Source organism: Saimiri boliviensis, chromosome X, assembly GCF_048565385.1.
Source record: "Saimiri boliviensis isolate mSaiBol1 chromosome X, mSaiBol1.pri, whole genome shotgun sequence".
Classification (NCBI taxonomy): domain Eukaryota; kingdom Metazoa; phylum Chordata; class Mammalia; order Primates; family Cebidae; genus Saimiri; species Saimiri boliviensis.
The window spans coordinates 57,737,270-57,757,124 of NC_133470.1; the positions used below are offsets into that span (position 1 = coordinate 57,737,270).

Sequence of the window (19,855 nt, forward strand, 5' to 3'; positions counted from 1 at the left end):
CACAATTGCTACAAAGAGAATAAAATACCTAGGAATACAACTAGCAAGGAACGTAAAGGACCTCTTCAAGGAGAACTACAAACCACTGCTCAACAAAATAAGAGAGGACACAAACAGATGGAGAAACATTCCATGTTCATGGTTAGGGAGAATCAATATCGCAAAAATGGCCATACTGGCCAAAGTAATTTACAGAATTTTGCATTTTCTTATGCAGGTTATGGGAGAGAAAATTGGATCAGAGTAATACAATCGAATCTGCATTTTGGAAAGATCATATTGCTAGGTACGTACATATGTGTGAAAATAGAAAACGCCTGGAATGATCAATGTTAAATGATGATTATCTCTGAGGACGGGGTTGGCAGAGGTAAAGGGGGACATGCACTTTTTAGCAATGGTTCTCAATGGGCGAAGATTTTGCCATCCAGGGGATATTTGCCCATGTCCGTAGATGTTTCTTAGTTATCACAACTGGAAGGGTGCTACTGTCATCTAGTGGGCAGAGGCCAGGGATGTTACTAAATATCCTACAAGGCATAGGACAGCCCCCATGACAAAAAGTATCCAGTCCCAAATGTTAATAGTGCTCAGGACAAAAAACCCCAGGCTAAAGAAGTCTATAGACTTCTTTATTATTAATACTATTTGCTACAAAAACCTATCCATGTAGTGTTTATGTTTTTGAAATGAAAGCAGAATTGCCTTACCCACAATTTGTAAGCAAGGTTGGAAGGCAGACTGGAGGGGTGGAGGGTGAAGACTGGAGGCCGGGAAAAGAGTTAGGAGGCTGATTGTTCATATTTAACTGAATGGCTTATTTTCTTTATACTGCCAGATGAAGTCTCTCTCCTCCCAAGAGCGTCTCTCTGTATAGGACGGCGGTAAGTCCTCTCCCCACTAGTGGTCTGACCTAGCGTAGCTTGGCCTCCTTCTCTGAGGACTTCAGGTGGACCCAAGGAACCCATCCCATCCCAACACTGTGGCAATAAGTGTTCACCTTTGACGCCCAAATGACTTGACCTTGCAGACAATTAGACCGCACTGGAGTGCATAATTCCAAATTAAAGGATTCTAGGAGGAAATAAAATGACACATTTCCATAGTGTTTTTCGATTTGAAAAAAAAAAAAAAATTTAGATGTTTGGATGCATTGACTTGTTTAATCCTCAGGATTAAGAATAGCTGAAAACTAGTGAGAAAAGTATTGGATTGTATCCACTTGTCTGCATATTTAAAACTCATGTGTGAGTTTCATTTGATTTAAATGTTTAGCTTAGTAGAGGTTTATGTTAAAGCAAAGCTGCTCTCATAAAGTGTTCCAGTCTTATGAAAAAGGTATGAATAAGTTGAAAAGCACAACGCTCTCCTTGTCTCAGTTCGCCTTTCCCACAGCCACTTAGCTACTGGGACTTTGATAGATCCCCCCTCCATTTGCATAGCACTCACAGAGCCTCAGTTGCTCTGACATCCTTTTTGTCATGTCATCATAAAAATAGCCACTTGGGAAGTGCACAGGATGGAGACTTTGATCTAGATTTTTTAGAAGAGGAGTCCTCGAGCGATGCAGAGGTTTGCCCAACCTCTCCCAGCTACAAGGGGCTGGACTAGGACTATGGGGTATGCTTACTGTCTCTTAGACTAGGTTTCCCTCCCTTCTAATATGAAGGTCTGATTTTCTACCTGTTTACTTTCTTGTTTATGGTTTGTCTTCCCCACTGGAATGTAAGCTTCAGGAGGGCAGAGGCTGTGCTGCTGTCATTTACTATTGTGTCCTCAGTGAGTAGAACAACGTCTGGCATCTAATGATAAATACTTGTTTAAAGAATAAATGAAATGTATACGTGCAAGAATTGAGCTCTGCAAAGAAGTGCTTTGTCCCAAATCCCATGGTCAGGCACTGCTTCAGACAGGACTGGCCCCCGCGTCCTTCTTCCTCCTCTGCCAGGACGGTGCTTTCCCTGCTTGCATGGGGTCAGGAGTTAGCTCTAAAACTACTCTCTGTCAATTTGGGGGCTAGGACACTAGAAGATGGGCATCAGGTTTGGTGATCAGGTCCCAGTGTCAACAAGCCGATGGCAATTATTACAGTTTCGAGGGCTACTGTGCCTTTGCTAGAGGAAAGCTCTGGTTCTGGCCATAGGCTGAGCCCCTAGGCCTGGCCAGTTAAGGCCGCTCAGTAGTCTGGGGAGCTGAGGTCATCCCTGAAAAGCGTTTAGAGTGGTGTTTGGCACATAGTAAGTGCTCAATGCAAATTAACCACGGTTGTGGTTATTTTGTTAGAATTCATTATACTTTCTTCTTACTGTCCTGTTGCTATTTATTTTATGTTCACCACTCTTATCATTGCTCTTACTACTCATATTTTGCTTTTTTCTCCTCCCACATACTCCACGCATTTTTCTGCCTCCAGCTCTATGGCTTGACGGTATGTAGGGAAATGGAGACATATCAGCCCAGCAGTGGCTTATCCTGGGTCTCATGGTTCAACGAGTCACCAAGAAGGCCACAGCTTCACAACTCAGGGCTTGCTTTTGCTGAGGCTGGGCCTCTTGAGAAGCCTTCTTGCCATAGTATCATGGTCTGAGTGAAGCTGTACAAGCGGAGTTGTGTAAAATACGGGGTGGCAGCAGGCACTTCTGGATTGGCCTTGGCCCTGTGAGATGTCTGCCAGCTAACCATGCCTGGTGCTCAGCTGCTGCTCACCTCCTTCCCCCATAGCTGAGATCTGACCCCACCTTCAGGCCCAGCTCCATCTCTGCCCCCTATGTTGACACTGGGTAGCTCTGAGCCCACCTGCTGGTCTCCACGTCAGACTCTTGCTGTGGTTTGGGCGTAGCCCTATGCCCTGGTTCTAGTCACTGGGCTCTGACTGGAAACAGTGACCAAGTCTCCACCTTGCCCACGCCAGCTCTGATCCCAGGGTTCCATTCTTGGAAAAGCGATAGCTGACCTCTGGTTTGCTATTGCTGGTCCCCTCACAAATTTACGTCTGGCCCCTTTTCCCCCAGCAAGGTCTTCTTACACCCTGCACCCCCCTACACCAACTGTCCCCTAGAGTGTTTGGCATCACCCATCCCTGGAATCCTCATCAGTTGCTGTGCCTTCCCCCAAGACATTGTGTGAGACTGAAGATCTCTGCTCTTCCCTTGGGTGTCCCCACTTCTGACTATTGCCTCAGCTCTCCAGAGGGCCTCTTCTGTCTGTTCTGCCTGCCATTTCTCAGGGCATCTGGGTTTGCTTCAGCAAACTGTGGCCATGATCACCCATAATAGGGAATCTGACTACCCAGCAAGCCTAGCAGAGGTTCCCCAGCATTAGCTGCCACTAACTCGGGCTCTTGCTGCGCTCTGTTAGGCCTTGAGACATGTCACTGGGCCATCCAGGGGCCCTAAGAGGAGGCCCAGAGTGTCATTGGCCCAGACCTTGCTCCAACCTAATCTGTTTCTTTCTCCTGCCCTGTTTCTCAGTCCCCCTCTCCCGATCTTTGACTTCTCTCTTTCCCTCCCCACCAACCCTGCTCTCTCAGCTCTGCCAGGTTCTGGCTGACCTGTCAGAGCCGAGACGACAGCCCCGATGCTAGAGCATTTGGTGCCACCACCTTGTGCAGAAATTACTCACGTGCTGGGCTGATGAGGACCTACACTCCTGCTGACAGACGCTTATGGAATTCAGCCTCCAGTTGCCACCACTTCCTGTGAGGCCCAGCAGGATTGGCCTGTTGGCGAGTGGGCCTCTTAGAGACATAAAGTGGATTGACGCAGGGTGGAGGCTGCCAGGTCTGGCTAGGAAACATAGCAGAGCCTGGTCCTCGAGGATGTCATATCCCCTGCCCTGACTCTAATTCTCAGCACACCAAGCTGGTTGGAGTAGGAGCCACAGGAGCTAGGAGGTACTGAGTTGACTACTTGTGGGCAGTAGCAAATGTGGCAGGAGTCAGGGACCTTGTGTTCCTGAGCTGGGAAGTCGATATTTCCCACCTCAGGCCCTGCAAGTGGAAGACCAGACTTTCCAACAGCAGGAATTTCACTTCTCCAAGGGGGTATCTCATGTCTTTTCTGGAGATGATGCTTAGGCTTGCCTCAGTTTCAGGCTGTTTGCCTTGATGGTCCTGTGATACACAGAATCCCAGTCCCCATCCCATCCCAAAAGACTCCTACAAGGCAAGGGACATTTTGCACGCACACACAAAATGATCAGCTGCCTTTCACCTGCCAGAACTCCCTGTAGTATGGGCATTTGGCATGGGACCTTTTGGAAGCTGGGGAAGGAATAGAAGGGGAATTCCAAAGTCTTTTATAGAAATGGTTGGTTCGCACTGGTGAGGGATGCTGGGGGATGGAAGGGACTCAGGGACATGAGAGTAGAAAGGTATAGCCTACCTCTCAGGTATAATCACTCTTGAACCAGTCATAAAGAATATTGGAGCTAGAAGGATACTTAGAGCCACCTAGTCCATTGGTTTTCAAACCTAGATGTTCATCACAATCACCAGAGAACCAGATTCTTCTCCCTAAGATTCTGATCCAGGAAATTTGGGGAAGAGCCTGGGAATCTACACTTTGGAATATACTTGTGCACTGAGTTTGGAACCATTGGTCTAGTCCAGTGCTCTCACATTACAGATAGGGGAAACTGAGGCTCAAAGAGCCAAGTTTGCAAGATCATTTGGCAATGACCTAACCTGATGTTGAGGGTCCTGTATGATCTGGTTCGAATCTGCGCTTTCTCATTCTAGCTTCCCATTTATGTACTCTTAGGGTTGCTGTATAAAATACAGGACATCAGTTAAAGGTGAGTTTCAGACATACGTGTGTTAAAATTTATCTGAAATTCAACTTTAACTCGGCACCTTGTACTTTTATTTGCTCCCTATTTTATTTGTGATTCTATGCACCCTACACTGCAGACCTCTTGAATGAATTTCTTCATATGAAACTTCTGAATTCCTACTTCTAGACCTTTGCTTATATTGTTTCTTCTGTCGAGAATACTAATCCCATCACTTCCCCAAATCCTGCTCATCTGTAAACACGAATGCCACCTCTTCCCTCAAGCTTACTTATTCCTTGAGTTGACCCTCACCTAGCCTCCAAAATACTTTCTCTGTCTCTCTTCTTCTACTCCCTCACACTGTATTTTGGATCAAGGTTCTTTGTCTCGTTGGCTTAACTCTCTTGTGGAGCATGAGTCAGCCCTTTGCCAGGGTGTGGGTCATATCTGAGCAGAGGGTAGAGTTAAAGAATGGGCTCTGGAGTTGGGTGACTTTTGCTTGAACCCTAGTTCTGTCACTTACCAGCTGTGTGCCCTTGGGCAAGATTTCTTACCTCTATGGGATTCAATTTTCCCATCTGTGAAACGCAAATTATAAGAGTAACTTCTTCATAATGTTATTGTGAAAACTAAATGAGAGTGCTTAGAATGGAAAGAGGACACAAAAAGTGCCCAGTAAATCTTCACTGTTGTTGTAAATCATCATCACCACCATCATGATCATCATCTCTGTATCCTCAGTGCCAAGCACTGAGTGGTAATCAGTAAGGTCTACTGAATGAACACATGAATGAAAGTAGAAGGCCTGGATATAAGATCCTGTGATCTTATATGGTAGAAGGTGCTAGATGCTAATGTGTGTAGCTCTGCATTGAAAGTACACATTCATTGGAATCCCATGTTCCCTCAGGAGAAAGTTTCTGCCCTTGAGGAGCTGTGTAAAATATGATGTTTCTCTCTAGGAGAATAAACTGCTGTTTGGAGATTGTTACAGAAATGTTTTTCTCATAGGGGGACTTCTACACTTCGATTCTCTACCGTAATTATTGGAAATGGAAATCAAGACTTGTGCCTTTCACAAGTCCCTGCCTTCCTGTGGAATGCTAGAAACTTTATTTTCTTTCCACCGAGCTTTCTTTCCCTCTGTTACAGTGGAATGCATTAATTGCAAGATTGGCAAATGATCAGAGACCAGGAAAAAAATAATGAAATACAAATGCCAAGTTCTGTTCAAGTTTACTTTTCTGATTCTTCACTATTACTCCTGTGATGGTTAGTTTTAGGTGTCAACTTGACTGAATTATAGAATATCCAGAAACCTGATACAGCATTATTTTTGGATGTTGCTGGAGGAGATCAGGGTATGAGTCTGAGTGGACTAGGTGGAGAAGATCCACTCTCAATGTGACCAGGCAATCTGCTAGGGGCCTGCAGAGAGCAAAACAGAAAAGGTGAATATATTTATTTACTCGCTGAAGCTAGGATACAGTCTTCCTCTTCTGTCCTTCGATATCAGAATTCCAGGTTCTCCAGCCTTTGAACTCTAGACTTATACCAGTGCTTCCCCGCTCAACACCAGGGTTCTCAGGCCTTCAACCTCAGACTGAGAGGTACACCTCAGCTTCCTTTGTTCTAAAACCATCAGATTTGGACTCGGCCATGCATGTTACCAGCATTCTAGGGTCTCCAGCTGGCAGACCTCACAGACAGCCTGTTGTGGGGCTTTTCAGCCTGCATAATTGCCTGAGCCAATTCTCCTGATAAATCCCTTCTCATATATCTATAAACATATATATGTATTATATATAATATAATATACAGCTATATATATGTATTATATATATAATACATACACATATATTATATATCCTATTGGTTCTCTCTGGAGAATCCTGACTAATACGCCCTTCAACACACACAGTAGTCGAGGGTTCATTGGGTTCATGGCACTCACTAAAATGAGCATAAAATAAACAGGTAGAGCTTGAAATAAAAGGAGATGGGAGAGGTACTTTTCTACTGCAATGAGACATATTATTCTCATCTGAAATCACTTATGACTTTTATTGGAACAAGGCACCCAGCAAATTGCCTGGCAGAGAGTAGATGTCACATAAACATTTGTCAAATGGATGAATGGATATTATTGAATGAAAAGTAGAATGTAAATAGATACCTAATCATTTTTCACAAAATAAATGAGGAAGAATTCTTCTAATCTTTTTCTGCCTACCATGTCCCTGGCTCAATGTGGAAAAGTGACTGATTTGGCAGTGCTATGGGAACCCTGCCTGAACTGTGGTGTAAGTGCCATTTATAGTCACCTCTCCTGGGCTCTTGAGGCTGATGATAGGAACTCGAGTGGTTAGCTGGGCCAACCCTTTTCTCCTATGCATCTAGTGACAGGAAGCTCACTACCTTATTGGCATCCATGCTATGATCCTTGGATGCTCTGAAAATATCTGACTGCTGCATCAATGACAGGTCTAGTGCTAGGACACAAGCCTCTCTATCTTCCAGACTCAAGGACTCTACAGTGTATCACAGCTGCCACCTTTAGAATATACAGCTGTATTTTATTTAAAGGTGGTGGGAAAATAACTTCCCTAGGAAGCAGGAAATCTGGATCCAACTCTGAGCTCTGCCACTGACTTTCTGTGTGAAACTCGATATTCTCTTTCCTTATTTGGACCTCAGTTTCCTTTTTTTGCACAATGAGGGGTTTTAAACAGGATGCTCTGCAAGACTCTTCCAGCTCAGATGTTCCAGGACTCTCTAATGAGGTCTAATTAAGATCTTCCAATACAGTGGTTCTCAAATTGTGGTCCAAGAATCCCTGGAAAGCCTGAGCAACATAGCGAGACCTCCATCTCTAAATATATTTATATTTATAATATATATTATGTAATATATAATACATAATATAATTATAATAATATGTAACATTAACATATGATATATTATATATAATATAGTAATTATAATATTCACATATAATATATATTATATATATTCATGCTATGATCCTTGGATGCTCTGAAAATATCTGCTACATCAATTTAATGTATATTAAATAGATGTTATATATAGTATAATAATATATTTTAAGTGTATATGTATATTAGTCAAGTGTAGTGGTGTGTGCCTGTAGTCCCAGTTAATTAAGAAGCTGAGGCGAAAGAGTTTGAGACTACAATAAGCTATGATCGTGCCACTGCACTCCAGCTTAGGCGACAGAGTGAGACCCTGTCTCAAAAAAAAGAAAAGAAAGAAAAGAATCCCTGGGGGTCCCTGAGAATCTTTGCAAGTGTCAAGGAGGTCTTTTCAAACTAATATATCTGCAGGAGGCAGGATTTTCTTCATATACTTCAACACATAGCAAAAGCAGCTATGAGAATCCAGCTGTCTTCTATTAAGCCAAACATCAAAGAGAATAACAACAAATGTAAACTCTTCCCACTCTTCTCAGTAAATTTATTTTCGTTTCGTAAAATATTGCTATTCTTCATAAAATATTAAAAATATATTCCAAAATATTTATATTAACATGTTTAATTTTTAAGCATGTCTTTGACAATGAATGAATCAATCAAGCAATATTCCTTAAATGTTTCCATCTTAATTTCTAATGTAGTAAATATGGATAGATGTAACCCACATAAATAAAAACTCCTTGAAATCTTTCATAACTTTTAATAGTGTACAGCAGTCCTGTTCTAGTAGGTCTGACTTCCTTTCTCATCCCATATTTTCTCTCTGGTCCCCCAATAGTCAAAGATGTGCTCTGCTCAATATCTGGCACAGGAATGGACACCGTAACTTTGGGAGGGCGGCCATTTTTCCTTCTTCATGGGCCTAAGCCAGACCAGGCCTGTCTTCTCCTTCACCTGGGTTCCTTGGCATAGACCAGTTACTTGGGCCTTACACAAGACACCCCTTGTGGGCAGTGCCAGTTCCCGGGTGGGGAAATCAAGCAGCTGATCAGGCAAGGGTTGATGGGCTAGCCTCCCGGTTTGCCTGTGCACAGCTGCCCAGCCCCTCTGGGTTCCACCTTCCCTGACTGCTATGGTCTCCATACCCGCCACTCAAAGAAAGCAGATTTAATGACGGCTATGCCAGTCATAGCAGGCTGTGGTGTGAGGCAAGGGAGAACCTGCCAGATTCAGAGCCCCCATGGGGTATGTAGGGAGGAGGGAGATGAGGAGGGTGGACTTGTGTTAACTGAGAGAACCCACTTCACATCAGGCCCTGCATGTTCCTTCTCCCTTTTTCTTTTCTTTTCTTTCTTTCTTTCTTTTTTCTTTCTTTCTTTTTTTTTTTGAGAAGGAATTTCTTTCGGTCTTGTCGCCCAAGCTGGAGTGCAATGGCAGTGATCTCGGCTCACTACAACCTTTGCCTTTTGGGTTCAAGCGGATCTTCTGCCTCAGCCTCCTGAGTAGCTGGAATTACAGGTGCTTGCCACCACACCTGGCTAATTTTTTGTATTTTTAGTAGAGACAGGGTTTCACCATGTTAGTCAGGCTGGTCTCGAACTCCTGACTTCAGGTAATCCACCCGTCTCGGCCTCCCAAACTGGTGGGATTACAGGCATTGAGCCACCACGCCCAGCCTGTTCCTTCTTTCTTAATGACAAACCTGGGAGGTAAGCAGAGATCTTTATCCTTATTCTCCTATTATAGCCATGGAAACCGAAGTTCCCAGAGGTAAAGTGACTTGCCTAAGGTAGTTACACAGCCAAAAATGTAGCTGGGCTTGGATCTGATTCCATGTCTAATAATGTAAAATCAATATTCCTTCTGCTTTACCAGAAGGAGGGAGAGCCAGGAGCATCCAGGAGAAGACGAGAGAGGAAGGAAGCTAACATTTATTGAACACTTACTACGTGCCAAGCATGTTATCTCATTCACTCCTAACAGCAGTCCCCTTATGTAAGCAGTGACTCTCAGTTTACAGATGAGGAAACTGGCTTAGGGAAGGGACGTGGCTTTTGTAAGGGCACGCTGCTAGGCGATAGCAGAACCAGCATTCAAATCTAAGTCTGTCCGTTTCCAAAGCCTCTGCTTCTTTAATAATACCAAATAACATTTATTTTTAATATTTGTCAATTATTTATGAAGAGAAACCGTTTCTTATCCCACATATTTATATTTCATAGTTCAGGAACACAGGTCAGTGACAAACTTCTATGTTATTCAACCCAAATAAATTGTTTATATTCCAAAATCACCTTGTACTCTGAAAGATACCAGCCTTCCTCATCTCTTCAAAATCTTTTCTGTAAAAGTCTGTGCCTGCGGCTGAGCGCCGTGGCTCACGCCTGTAATCTCAGCACTTATGGGAGGCCGAGGCAGGTGGATCACGAGGTCAGGAGATCGAGAGCAGCCTGGCCAACATGGTGAAACTCCGTCTTTACTAAAAACACAAAACAGCTGGGTGTGGTGGCGGGTGCCTGTAATCCCAGCTACTCAGGAGGCTGAGGCAGGAGAATCATTTGAACCAGGGAGGGAGAGGGTACAGTGAGCAGAGATTGTGCCATTGCACTTCAGACTGGTTGACAGGGTGAGACTCCGTCTCAAAAAAAAAAAAAAAAAAAAAAAAAAAAAAAAATCTGTGCATGCCTTCCTCCTTGGTTTGGCCAGAGCAAACAGAGAGAACTGCAACCCTTGGGGAAGCAATAAATGCTCCAATAATATGAAACCCGTGGGTCTGAGGTTTCATAGAAGCCATGGTAGTTATTGTCCTTGGTATGTATGTTAACCTCAACACCAACGTCCTTCCTGCCTGATTTAGAAATGAGACACAAATAACATCGATTGAAAACTTACTTTATGCCAGACACTACAGTACATGCTTTAATTCATTCTGTTTAAACCTCCCAAGGAGGTAGGTACTATTATTATTCCCCATTTTACAGATGAGGACGCTAAGGCAGTAACAGGCCCAAGGTCATCAGTTACAGAGTAACAGAACTAGGGTTTGAAGCCAGGCAGTCAACTTCCGAGTTCGTGGCTTAAAACCACTTCAAGGCTAAACTGGTGTGAGAGGCCCAGAACCGAAACTGAAGTCTCCTGGTTTCTTAACTCAGTGTGGTGTGCTGTGCACTAATGCCTCCTGAATGAATGCCCAAAGGCACAGCTGACACATCTCCTCCGAGGGGCCAGAGTGGAAAGAAGGAGGTGAACCCCAGAGAGAAAGAGACTATGAGGCCATCCTAGAGGGGCCGGCAGCTTTTCCTGCAATACTTGGTTCTCCATCCTCAGGCCTCTGGCTGCAGGGCAGGAGGCATATGCTCAAAGGAGAAAACTCTCTCTGGGCTCTGACTCCTCACTTTATTCTGCCCCCACATGCAGAGGGCTTCCCCTTAGAAGCCTGTGCTCAGCTGGAGGTAGGTGGGAAGCCACTTGTCGAAAGCTTGCTGACTATCTTCCAAAACAGCCCAACAGAACTCACATCTGAGACACTGCTGAGATCGGAGCTAGAGAGAGGGTGAGGTCGGCGATTGCAGCCTCCTTGGTACAAATGAGGAGACTGACGGCCAAAGAGTAAGTTGTAAACAGCTGGGGGGACCCTCACAGAGCCTCTGGACAAACCTCCGGACAAAGCCGCTGATGAGGAAAGTCCTCGAAGGCAAGCAGAGGCTTGCTTAAAGTAGCCTAGGGCCTTCCAGTGTCCCAGGACCTGGCTGTTTGCCTGACTAGCTTGGGTCTCTGAAAGAGAAGTGAGGCCAGGGAGAGTAAGTTATTCTGGGCCTCGTGGCGACATGTGTCTCCAGAGACCCAAGCCTGGCCTTTTGCCATGGGGTCCCTGGGAGCCTTCTGGCCACCAGCCGTGGCACCCTGCCTTCGGAGGTCTGGGGAGGGGCAGAGAGAGGGGGAGGGTCATTTCTTCTTAATGGCTTCCTGCCCAGAAAGCCTACGGAACTGCCCACGGCTAACTTTCTTTCCTTTGAAAGAACTGACTTCAGGGAATCCAGAGGGTTCAGGTTTAGCTCCAGGCTAAACTTCTGGGCTTAGAAGGTCCTGAGCATGGGACTGGATAAAGGAGGGAAGCCATCATCTCTTCAGAAGATGTTCAGAAAAGGGCACACACCCAGTCTATCTGAGCTGGGAGAGAGCTGTTATGCCCTGAGGCAGGAGGATGGCTGAAATGGCATTTGAGGGCTCAGATTCTCTTTGGGGCAAGATCTGACTTCCTATGGACTCCCAGGAGCAGCAGGGGAGTTCTGAGAGGAACTGCGATTGTCCAGAGTGGAGCTTCTTTGAGACTTGCCCTGTACCTAACCCCAAACAGATTCGCGACTTAGAGACCTCTAACCCTGCATCTCATTGTAATCGCTGGGAAAACTGAGACCCAGGAGGAAGGGGCCTCTCGAAGATGCCACGGTGAGTCGAGTCCTCACTTTAGAGTGCTGGAGAATGATCCACTGAGGCAGGGCTAGGGCTCCTGTCTGAGAGGGACTCTTAAGGCTGCAAACTTTTCTTCTTCCTTGGACTGCATTCACACCTTGTTGCGTTCTGCTGGGGCCGGGGCTGTCCTTCCTTGCCCCTTTTCCTTGGCACTCTTTCCACAGGCCCTGTGTGGTCTGGGCCGTAACGAGAGGTCCCCAAGGAGAGCTGGCGCGTTGGCCAAGAAGCAAGCAGGCAGGCAATGCCAGCATGCAGGTGGCGGGACTGGCCGGGTAGCCGGCAGGACACCCGGAGCCAGCCGGGGAACTGTAATGTTCAGGGAATTTCAATTGGCATTGCTGTTCCGTTCCAGCCAACTGGTTAACGGTGCCGAGTTTGAATCAGTGACCCGCCTCCTGGTCCCTCCTCTTTAGCCGGCCTCTCTCCCTCCCTCCCTTCATCCCTCCCTCGGTGGCCCTCCAAGAGGCGGGAGGCGCCCGCTGTCCAGGCAGCCGAGTCCAGGCAGCCGAGCCCCGCAGCCACTGCTCTCCGCCTCTCCCCTCGCGGGGCCGGCTCATGGAGCGCAGGTCCCGGGCTGGCTCTCGCTGAGCTCGGGGTCTCCTCTAGCCTTGTCCCCAGAGAGGGAGGGGCCGGTGCCCGGTACAGTCCTGCAGGCCCTAGCAGCTCCCCGCAAGCCACCATGCCTCTGCTGGACGTTTTCTGGTCTTGCTTCAGGAAGGTGAAGGTAAGTGACAGCCCAGCTGCAGCCCATACCGCTGCTCAGGGGGGAAGGAGGCAGATGCGGACCATTGCGCGCCAGCTGACAAAACAGACTAGACGGGCTTCTGAGACTACCTGAGACTCTCGGAGCTAGAAAGGCTTGGGTTCAAGTCTCGCCTTTGTCACTTAACCAGTTCTGTGACCTTCTGTTGCATTCCCATACAAACAAGTCGGCTAGTTGGCTTTTTATCATAAAACTTGCCTCTGTGGCTTCCCAGATCTTGCCACAAACGCAAGATGCTTAACCTCTCCGAGCCTCAGTTTCCTCTCAGCTTTAGAATGAGGACCATAGTGACACCAACCTTATGGGTTGATGAAGTTGGTGTTATTGTTTACATAGTAAATGTATGCAAATCCAGGAGATAATGAGTGTAAGCTTCCTAGCAGGATGCCTGTTGTGGAGTATCCACACAAGCAATGGTATCTATTGTTATTATTATTAATTTCTATCCACATATAGCAAGGAACCTACTCTGTGCTAGGCACCATGGGAGCTACACAAAGACAAGAAAGGGCTGGACACAGTGGTTCACGTCTGTAATTCCAGCATTTTGGGAGGCTGAGGCAGGAGGATCACTTGAGGCCGGGGGTTTTAGACCAGCTTAGGCAACATAGGGAGACCCCCCCCATCTCCATTTTTTAAAAGAAGACAAAGAAGGACATGGCTTTTCCTCAACAAGAATATAAGAAAAGTGACAAATATTTACCAGGCACTTACTATATGCCAGACATTGTGCTATATAGTCAGTTTGTCAGTATTTGTTGAGTATCTACTATATCCTGGCCATGGGGGATACATGAGCACAGCAGAACCCACGAGGGTGTGCAAAGCATGATTCCACTCTCAAGAACCAAGAAACTAATATTTATTTAGTATCTACTACATACCAGACCTAGGTACTTTTAATTCATTCATATGGTGGTGATCTTCAGCACAACCCATTGTTTCCCTGCTTTTATAGACAGTGAAAGGACACTGTGAACAGTTAAGAGATATTTACAAGGTTACTCATATATGACTGGCAAAGCTGGGATCTGAGCTCCTAAGTCCATCCCCTTCTTGACACACTGTATGGCTTCCCACAGTCCAACCCAGTAGGAAGACTTTCAAATGACTAGCCTGACTGACTGCAAGATAGGATAAAAGGAATTCTGGGACCTTCAGGAAGGAAAGGTCCGTTCCACCGGGAGGGACTTGGAGTGGTTTCACAGGAGGTCACATTTGGGCTGAGCCTGAGGCTTAGAGGAAGAGAAGAGTTTGTCAGTGCAAAAGTGGGGGAAGGGCATTCCAGGCATGCCTGGCAGAGGGAACAGAGTTTGGAGGCAGTCAAATGGTAGTGGGCTGGGGGAAGGGCTTCTTTCATGATGGGGCTCAAATGTAGGGTTAGAGGGGATGGGGCTGGAGAAGGGGAATCAGGGACTACTTCCCAAAGGCTTAGGAATTGGTATGTGGATTCATGGTCCTCACCTAGTGGGAGTCTTGAATGAGATTTTTCAACCATCTGTCGTGAAATGAGAGAAAAGTAGGGATAATGTCATGCAGTTTTCATAAACCGAAATTAATTCAACTCAAAGTACTATTCTTTATTTGGAGACTGCTGTGTCCTTCCTGTGGGGGTGGGGGTTCAAATGATCTTTCTCCTACAAAATATGAGGGAGAAATTTTTTAAATGTCTGCCCTGAGGAAAATTACAAAGTTTGCGACATGCTGATTGTTTCCCTATTTATTTATTTGAAAACTTTTTCCTTATCCATGAAATCTGAAAGTCTGGTGACTACTGTTTTGGTAGATAAGGGGCTGGTTTCAGTACAATAGGGATATAGTTAAGTGGATGGTTTTAGAAAAGGCGCTCTAGCAGTAGTCAGTAGGGATGGTGTGGAGGGGCCCAAGCAAAGATGCAGAGGCCAGGAAGGACGTGGTTGCCGTGGAAATGGAGAGGGGTGGGTGAGAGATGATAGAGAGCTGGATGGAATGACAACGATGAGGGAAGGGTAAATTGAGTGTCTTTGAGGTCTGATGCCTGAGAGGCACCTCTGTCCACTACCCTGGTTAACTGTACTAGGTGCTTGGCATGGATTTAAATCTCTTTGCACGCATTACCCCAAGTTCTTACATGCCCAGCAAACATGTCCTAACCCCTGTCAGCTACTTAGAAACTGTTAGGCTAGATTAGGCGCGGTGGCTCATGCCTATAATCCTAGTACTTTGGGAGGCCAATTCGAGAGGATTGAGGCCAGGAGTTCCAGACCAGCCTAGTGAGACCCTTTATTAAAAATTAAAAAAAAAAAAATAAAATAGCTGGGCGTGGTGATGCATGATGCACACCTAGAGTCCCAGCTGCTTGGGAGACTAAGGTGGGAGGATTGCTTGAGCCTAGGAGTTCAAGGCTGCAGTGTGCTATGATTGTATCACTGCACTCCAATAGCCTGGACTACAGAGCAAGATCCTATCAAAAGAGGAAGGAGGAGGAGGAGGAGGAAGAGGAGGACGAGGAGAGGGAGGAGGAGGAGGAGGAGGAGGAGAAGGCCGCCAGGAGAAGAAGGTCAGTATAGTAATTATAGGTGTGGTGTTACACCTGTAATCCCAGCATTTTGGGATGCCGAGGCAGGTGGATTACTTGAGTCCGGGAGTTCAAGACCAGCCTGGGCAACATAGTAAGACTCTGTCTCGACAAAAATTTTTTTTAATTAGTCAGGCATGGTGGTGCATACCTGTTGTATCAGTTGCTTGTGGGGCTGAGACAAGAGGACGGCTTGAGCCTGGGAGGTCGAGGCTGCAGTGAGCCATGATCACACCACTGCACTCCAGCCTGGCCATCAGACTGAGTCATGTCTCAAAACAAAACAAAACAAAACTGGTGTGCTAGGACAGCCCCAATAGAAGGTTGAGGATCTCTATCCCAGGTCCCAGACATTTGCACACATGTACACATTCGCTCATGTGCATGTCCACAGAGGACATACACGTGCATTTGGGCACACTCAGCCCCACATACATATGCATAGGCACACCATTCAAGTGTGCGTACACACATACACACACAGAGATGAACACACATACACCTGGCACAAACAGGCAAATGCGCATGTACACACAGACAGTGCACATTTCTAGCATGAAGTAGACTCACACACATATGCATGCATATACAGAGGCAGGCACACAGGCGCGTCATATACATATCCTCCAGCGCACAAGTATGATGGACACAGAGACACAGCCAGGCACATCTCCAACAAATCTGTAGACACACAGAAGCATGCACACAGCGTGAAGGCCCATGTGCATGCACATGCACACACACAGGTCTGTGGTTGCACATGTCCTTGGCAGGTGTGAATCAACACATAGCTGGATCTCAGGGCTAAGAGGCCTCCTGCTGGATCCACACACACACTTGGATTGTGTGCTCCCTTTTCCAGTGCTGCTGCTTCAAGGTCCCAGTAAGAAAGGCAGGCTCTCTGGCTCGGGAGCTCAGTCAAGTGCATGGGCTGCTGTGAGCCACCCTCCCTCTCTGAGCCAGGGCCCCTGAGTGTGGGAGACTGAAGGGTCTAAGGGGAGGGGAATGGCCGGGACAGAGTCTGTCAGAGCTGAAGGGGACGTCCCGGATCGTCTTATTCAAACTTCTCATGGTCCTGATAGGGAAACTGAGCCCCCTCCCTCCTACACCATATGGAGTCCTCCATCAGCTGAAGAGGTATGAGGAGGGGTGAAGCAGACAAACTTGGGTTTCAATGCCACCCACAACCATGGGCACAATATTACCTATGTGCCTTTGAGCAATTCCTCTCTGAGCGTCAATTTCCTTGTTTGCAGACTGACACTAATCCATGCCTGCCTCACAGAAATGCCACAAAAATTTGGTGAGGTTTTGTCTTTGTTTTTTTTTTTTTGAGACAGAGTCTTGCCCTGTTTCCCAGGCTGGAGTGCAGTGGTGCGATCTCGGCTCACTGCAACCTCTACCTCCCAGGTTCAAGTGATTCTCCTGTCTCAGCCTCCCTAGTAGCTGGGATTACAGGCATGCGCCACCGTGCCCAGCTAATTTGTGTATTTTTAGTAGAAATGGGGTTTCACCATGTTGACTAGGCTGGTCTCAAGCTCCTGACCTCCCAAGTGCTGGGATTACAGGCATGAGCCACCATGCCTGGCAAGGTTGTGTCTATAACTATACTGGAGGCACCACAGCAAAGAATGAGGGTTATTCCACATTTGCAAATTCCGGGGTTAGGGTCTCAGGTCTTGTCTGCTCCTTTTCCACACCTCTTCCTCAACCCTATACTTTGACTCTCCCTGGGACTAGGAACAGAAGCAACCCATTTGGGAGATGAAGGTTGACACCTCATAAGCCAGGGATGGTGGGAAGCTGGCAAGAGGCCAGTCCAGGGCTCAGGATTGCTTTGAGCTGCTCTTGTGTTAGGGCAGCCAAGGGGCAAGACGTTTGAGTGTGAGATGCACCCAGTATAAATAGTTCCATACGTGTCTGCTGTGTCTTCTCCTGGTGGCCAGTCAGGGCCCGGAAGTTACCTATGGCCCCTCGGTACAACCAAACATGCCTATGAGTCAGTTTCTTACCTGCTCCCCACCACACACGCACCACACACCACACACACACACACCACCCACCCACACCCACACCCACACACACACACACCACATACACACAGAACCATTTCTTTGATGTGTCCTTTTGCTCCCTTCCAGCACTTAGCATGCATGGTGTTATGCACGTAAGAGGTGCCCAGAACATAAATCCTATCTCATGTTACTTGGCTTCAGGTGGACATGTCAGGTCCTAGAGGGCACTGGCTTTGGGGTGGGAAATCTGCCTGGAGCACCATCTCAACCATGATCTCTGGGTGACGTGGAGAGGGTCAATTCTCTCTCCTGTCCCTCAGTTCCCCCTTCTTATAACATAGGTAGATAATCACACAAGATCGAAGATGGAAAGACCCTTGGTGGTCATCTATTCTTCCTTCTTTCTTCCTCTCTCCAAACTACCAGAGAGGAAACTGAGGCCCAGAGAGGGGAGAGATGTGGCCAAGGTCTCAGAGGGTGTCAGGACACAGCAGGATTCCAATGAGGTCTGTGTAATATACCGTAATCTCCCTACTTGTTCTGTGGCAAAATCCAAAGACAACTTGTCTCTGACAAAATCTAAAAGCAGTACTGGGGGAATGTCTCTACACATGTCACACACACACATGCATACCTACACATATGTGTTAACAACCCTGCCGCACCTACCACAAGGCTTCTATGGGAGTTAAAGAAAATCATGAACAGACAGTCACTTGTGGACTGAGAAGGCTCATAGAGGTGAACTTCCCAGTCATGGGCCAACATGGCACCCCATGCTTTTCCCTAGGCACCGTACTCACATACTTAGGTCACACACATGAGCATGTATGTGCACAAAGGCTTTCCTGAGCTCACCCAGGCATGCATTCTCAAGCATCCTCTCCTGTGACTGCTCTTACCCAAGTATGCATGAGACTTCCATGTGGCTGCTCTTGTACCTAGCTTCCCCGGCACCTGTTCATATAGGTGTGAGTTTTCACACTCCTGTGCAGGCTCACATTCATGCACACACACATGCATGCATGCGAGGTAAGCATGCAGCCTCCTTACATGTGCTTGCCCACACCCCAGCCCCTCTCTGCCCCCAGGCCCGCTCTCAGCTTTCCAGTCTGCCTAGAAGCAGCCTGGCAGGATGTGGGGTGAATGTGTGACAATGACAGGGTGATTCAGCAGTTTCACTCCCAGCCTCCAGGATGTCTCTACTTTTTCATTCCTTTGCCATTGTCATCCCAAGTAAGTCCAATTTGCCACATGCAGTGTGTATTTTTTGTGGAAGGGGCAGGGGGAGTGTCGAGAATTCAGGGGCACACATGAATGTATACAAACTCCTGGGGCTGGAAAGGGACCTCAGACACTCCTCAATGCTATCACTACAGCGTCTCCTCTACCACATCTTACCAAAAGAATGGCCAGACACTGTTGCACCCTCCAGTGATATAGAGCTCACCACTTCCTCAGGTAGTCTCTTTTATCTCAGGTCACTGTCACAGGTCCGTTCATAAGTCTGATGTGTGTGTGTGTGTGTGTGTGTGTGTCTGTGAATGGAAGTAGTAATGTACATGTGTACCTATGGGACAGTATATACAACCAGCCACATCTCAATTACTTGTTCCAAAGAAAGAAGTTATGACATAAGACTCTCAGGTTATGGAAAAACCACTTAGAGGGGGAAAGGCAAGGGCCTATACTCCATAGAAGGAAGGTTCACTCGCAGGACCATCTCTGCAGAATTCCACAGCCCACTCAAATAACGTGTCAGCTGGGTGATAGGTACCAGCCCCCTACTTGTGTGAAAAATCCAGACTGTGGGTTGTTACTGACATGGTTAATCGTAAGACGCCTCGATGACAGACATATGCTGTGTATCTCTGAGGCACAGGCACATGGGGTAGAGCAAAATAATAGGTTGTGGTAAGGTTATTGGCATGGATGGAGTTCAAGAGAATCATGAGGCAGTTTCTGGGTAATCTAGGAAGCTTTCTTGTAGTAGTTTCTGGGACCAGAGTGGACGGCAGCTTAGTGTGAAGATCAGAGTAGAAGGCAGCTTAGTCCAGGAGCACTGGACATAGAGTGAGACTGACCCAGATATTGCGTCCACCTCTGCCACATCTAGGCTGAGTAGTCCTGGGTATGTCACCTCTCCTCACTGGATAAGACTTAATGACGTTGCCAGCATGATGATGTCTATAAAAGCCTGGTACGTGGTAGGTGCTCCACTGAATCCGAATCCGAAGGAATGATCTTTGGAAGAAAAGGGCAAGGAGTGTCTTCAATTCAGAGTGAGGTTGGAGACAGGTGAGGGAAGAGTCACAGATCCAAGGGACTTGTCCTGAGTGGA

At 46.8% G+C, this 19,855-nt stretch overlaps 1 protein-coding gene across 3 annotated transcripts in view; it reads left to right on the plus strand.

The window, feature by feature from the left end:
* The first annotated feature begins 12,628 nt into the window (after window positions 1-12,628).
* Window positions 12,629-19,855, plus strand: part of STARD8 (StAR related lipid transfer domain containing 8) — a 77,147-nt gene continuing 69,920 nt past the window's right edge. For 2 of the 3 annotated variants that reach the window (XM_074392241.1, XM_074392243.1), the window contains exon 1: window positions 12,629-12,903. In XM_074392241.1, the coding sequence (XP_074248342.1) occupies window positions 12,859-12,903 (45 nt within the window). In that variant the 5' untranslated portion in view covers window positions 12,629-12,858. The remainder of the gene's footprint in view (window positions 12,904-19,855) is intronic. The other variant, XM_074392240.1, reaches the window with a different exon arrangement.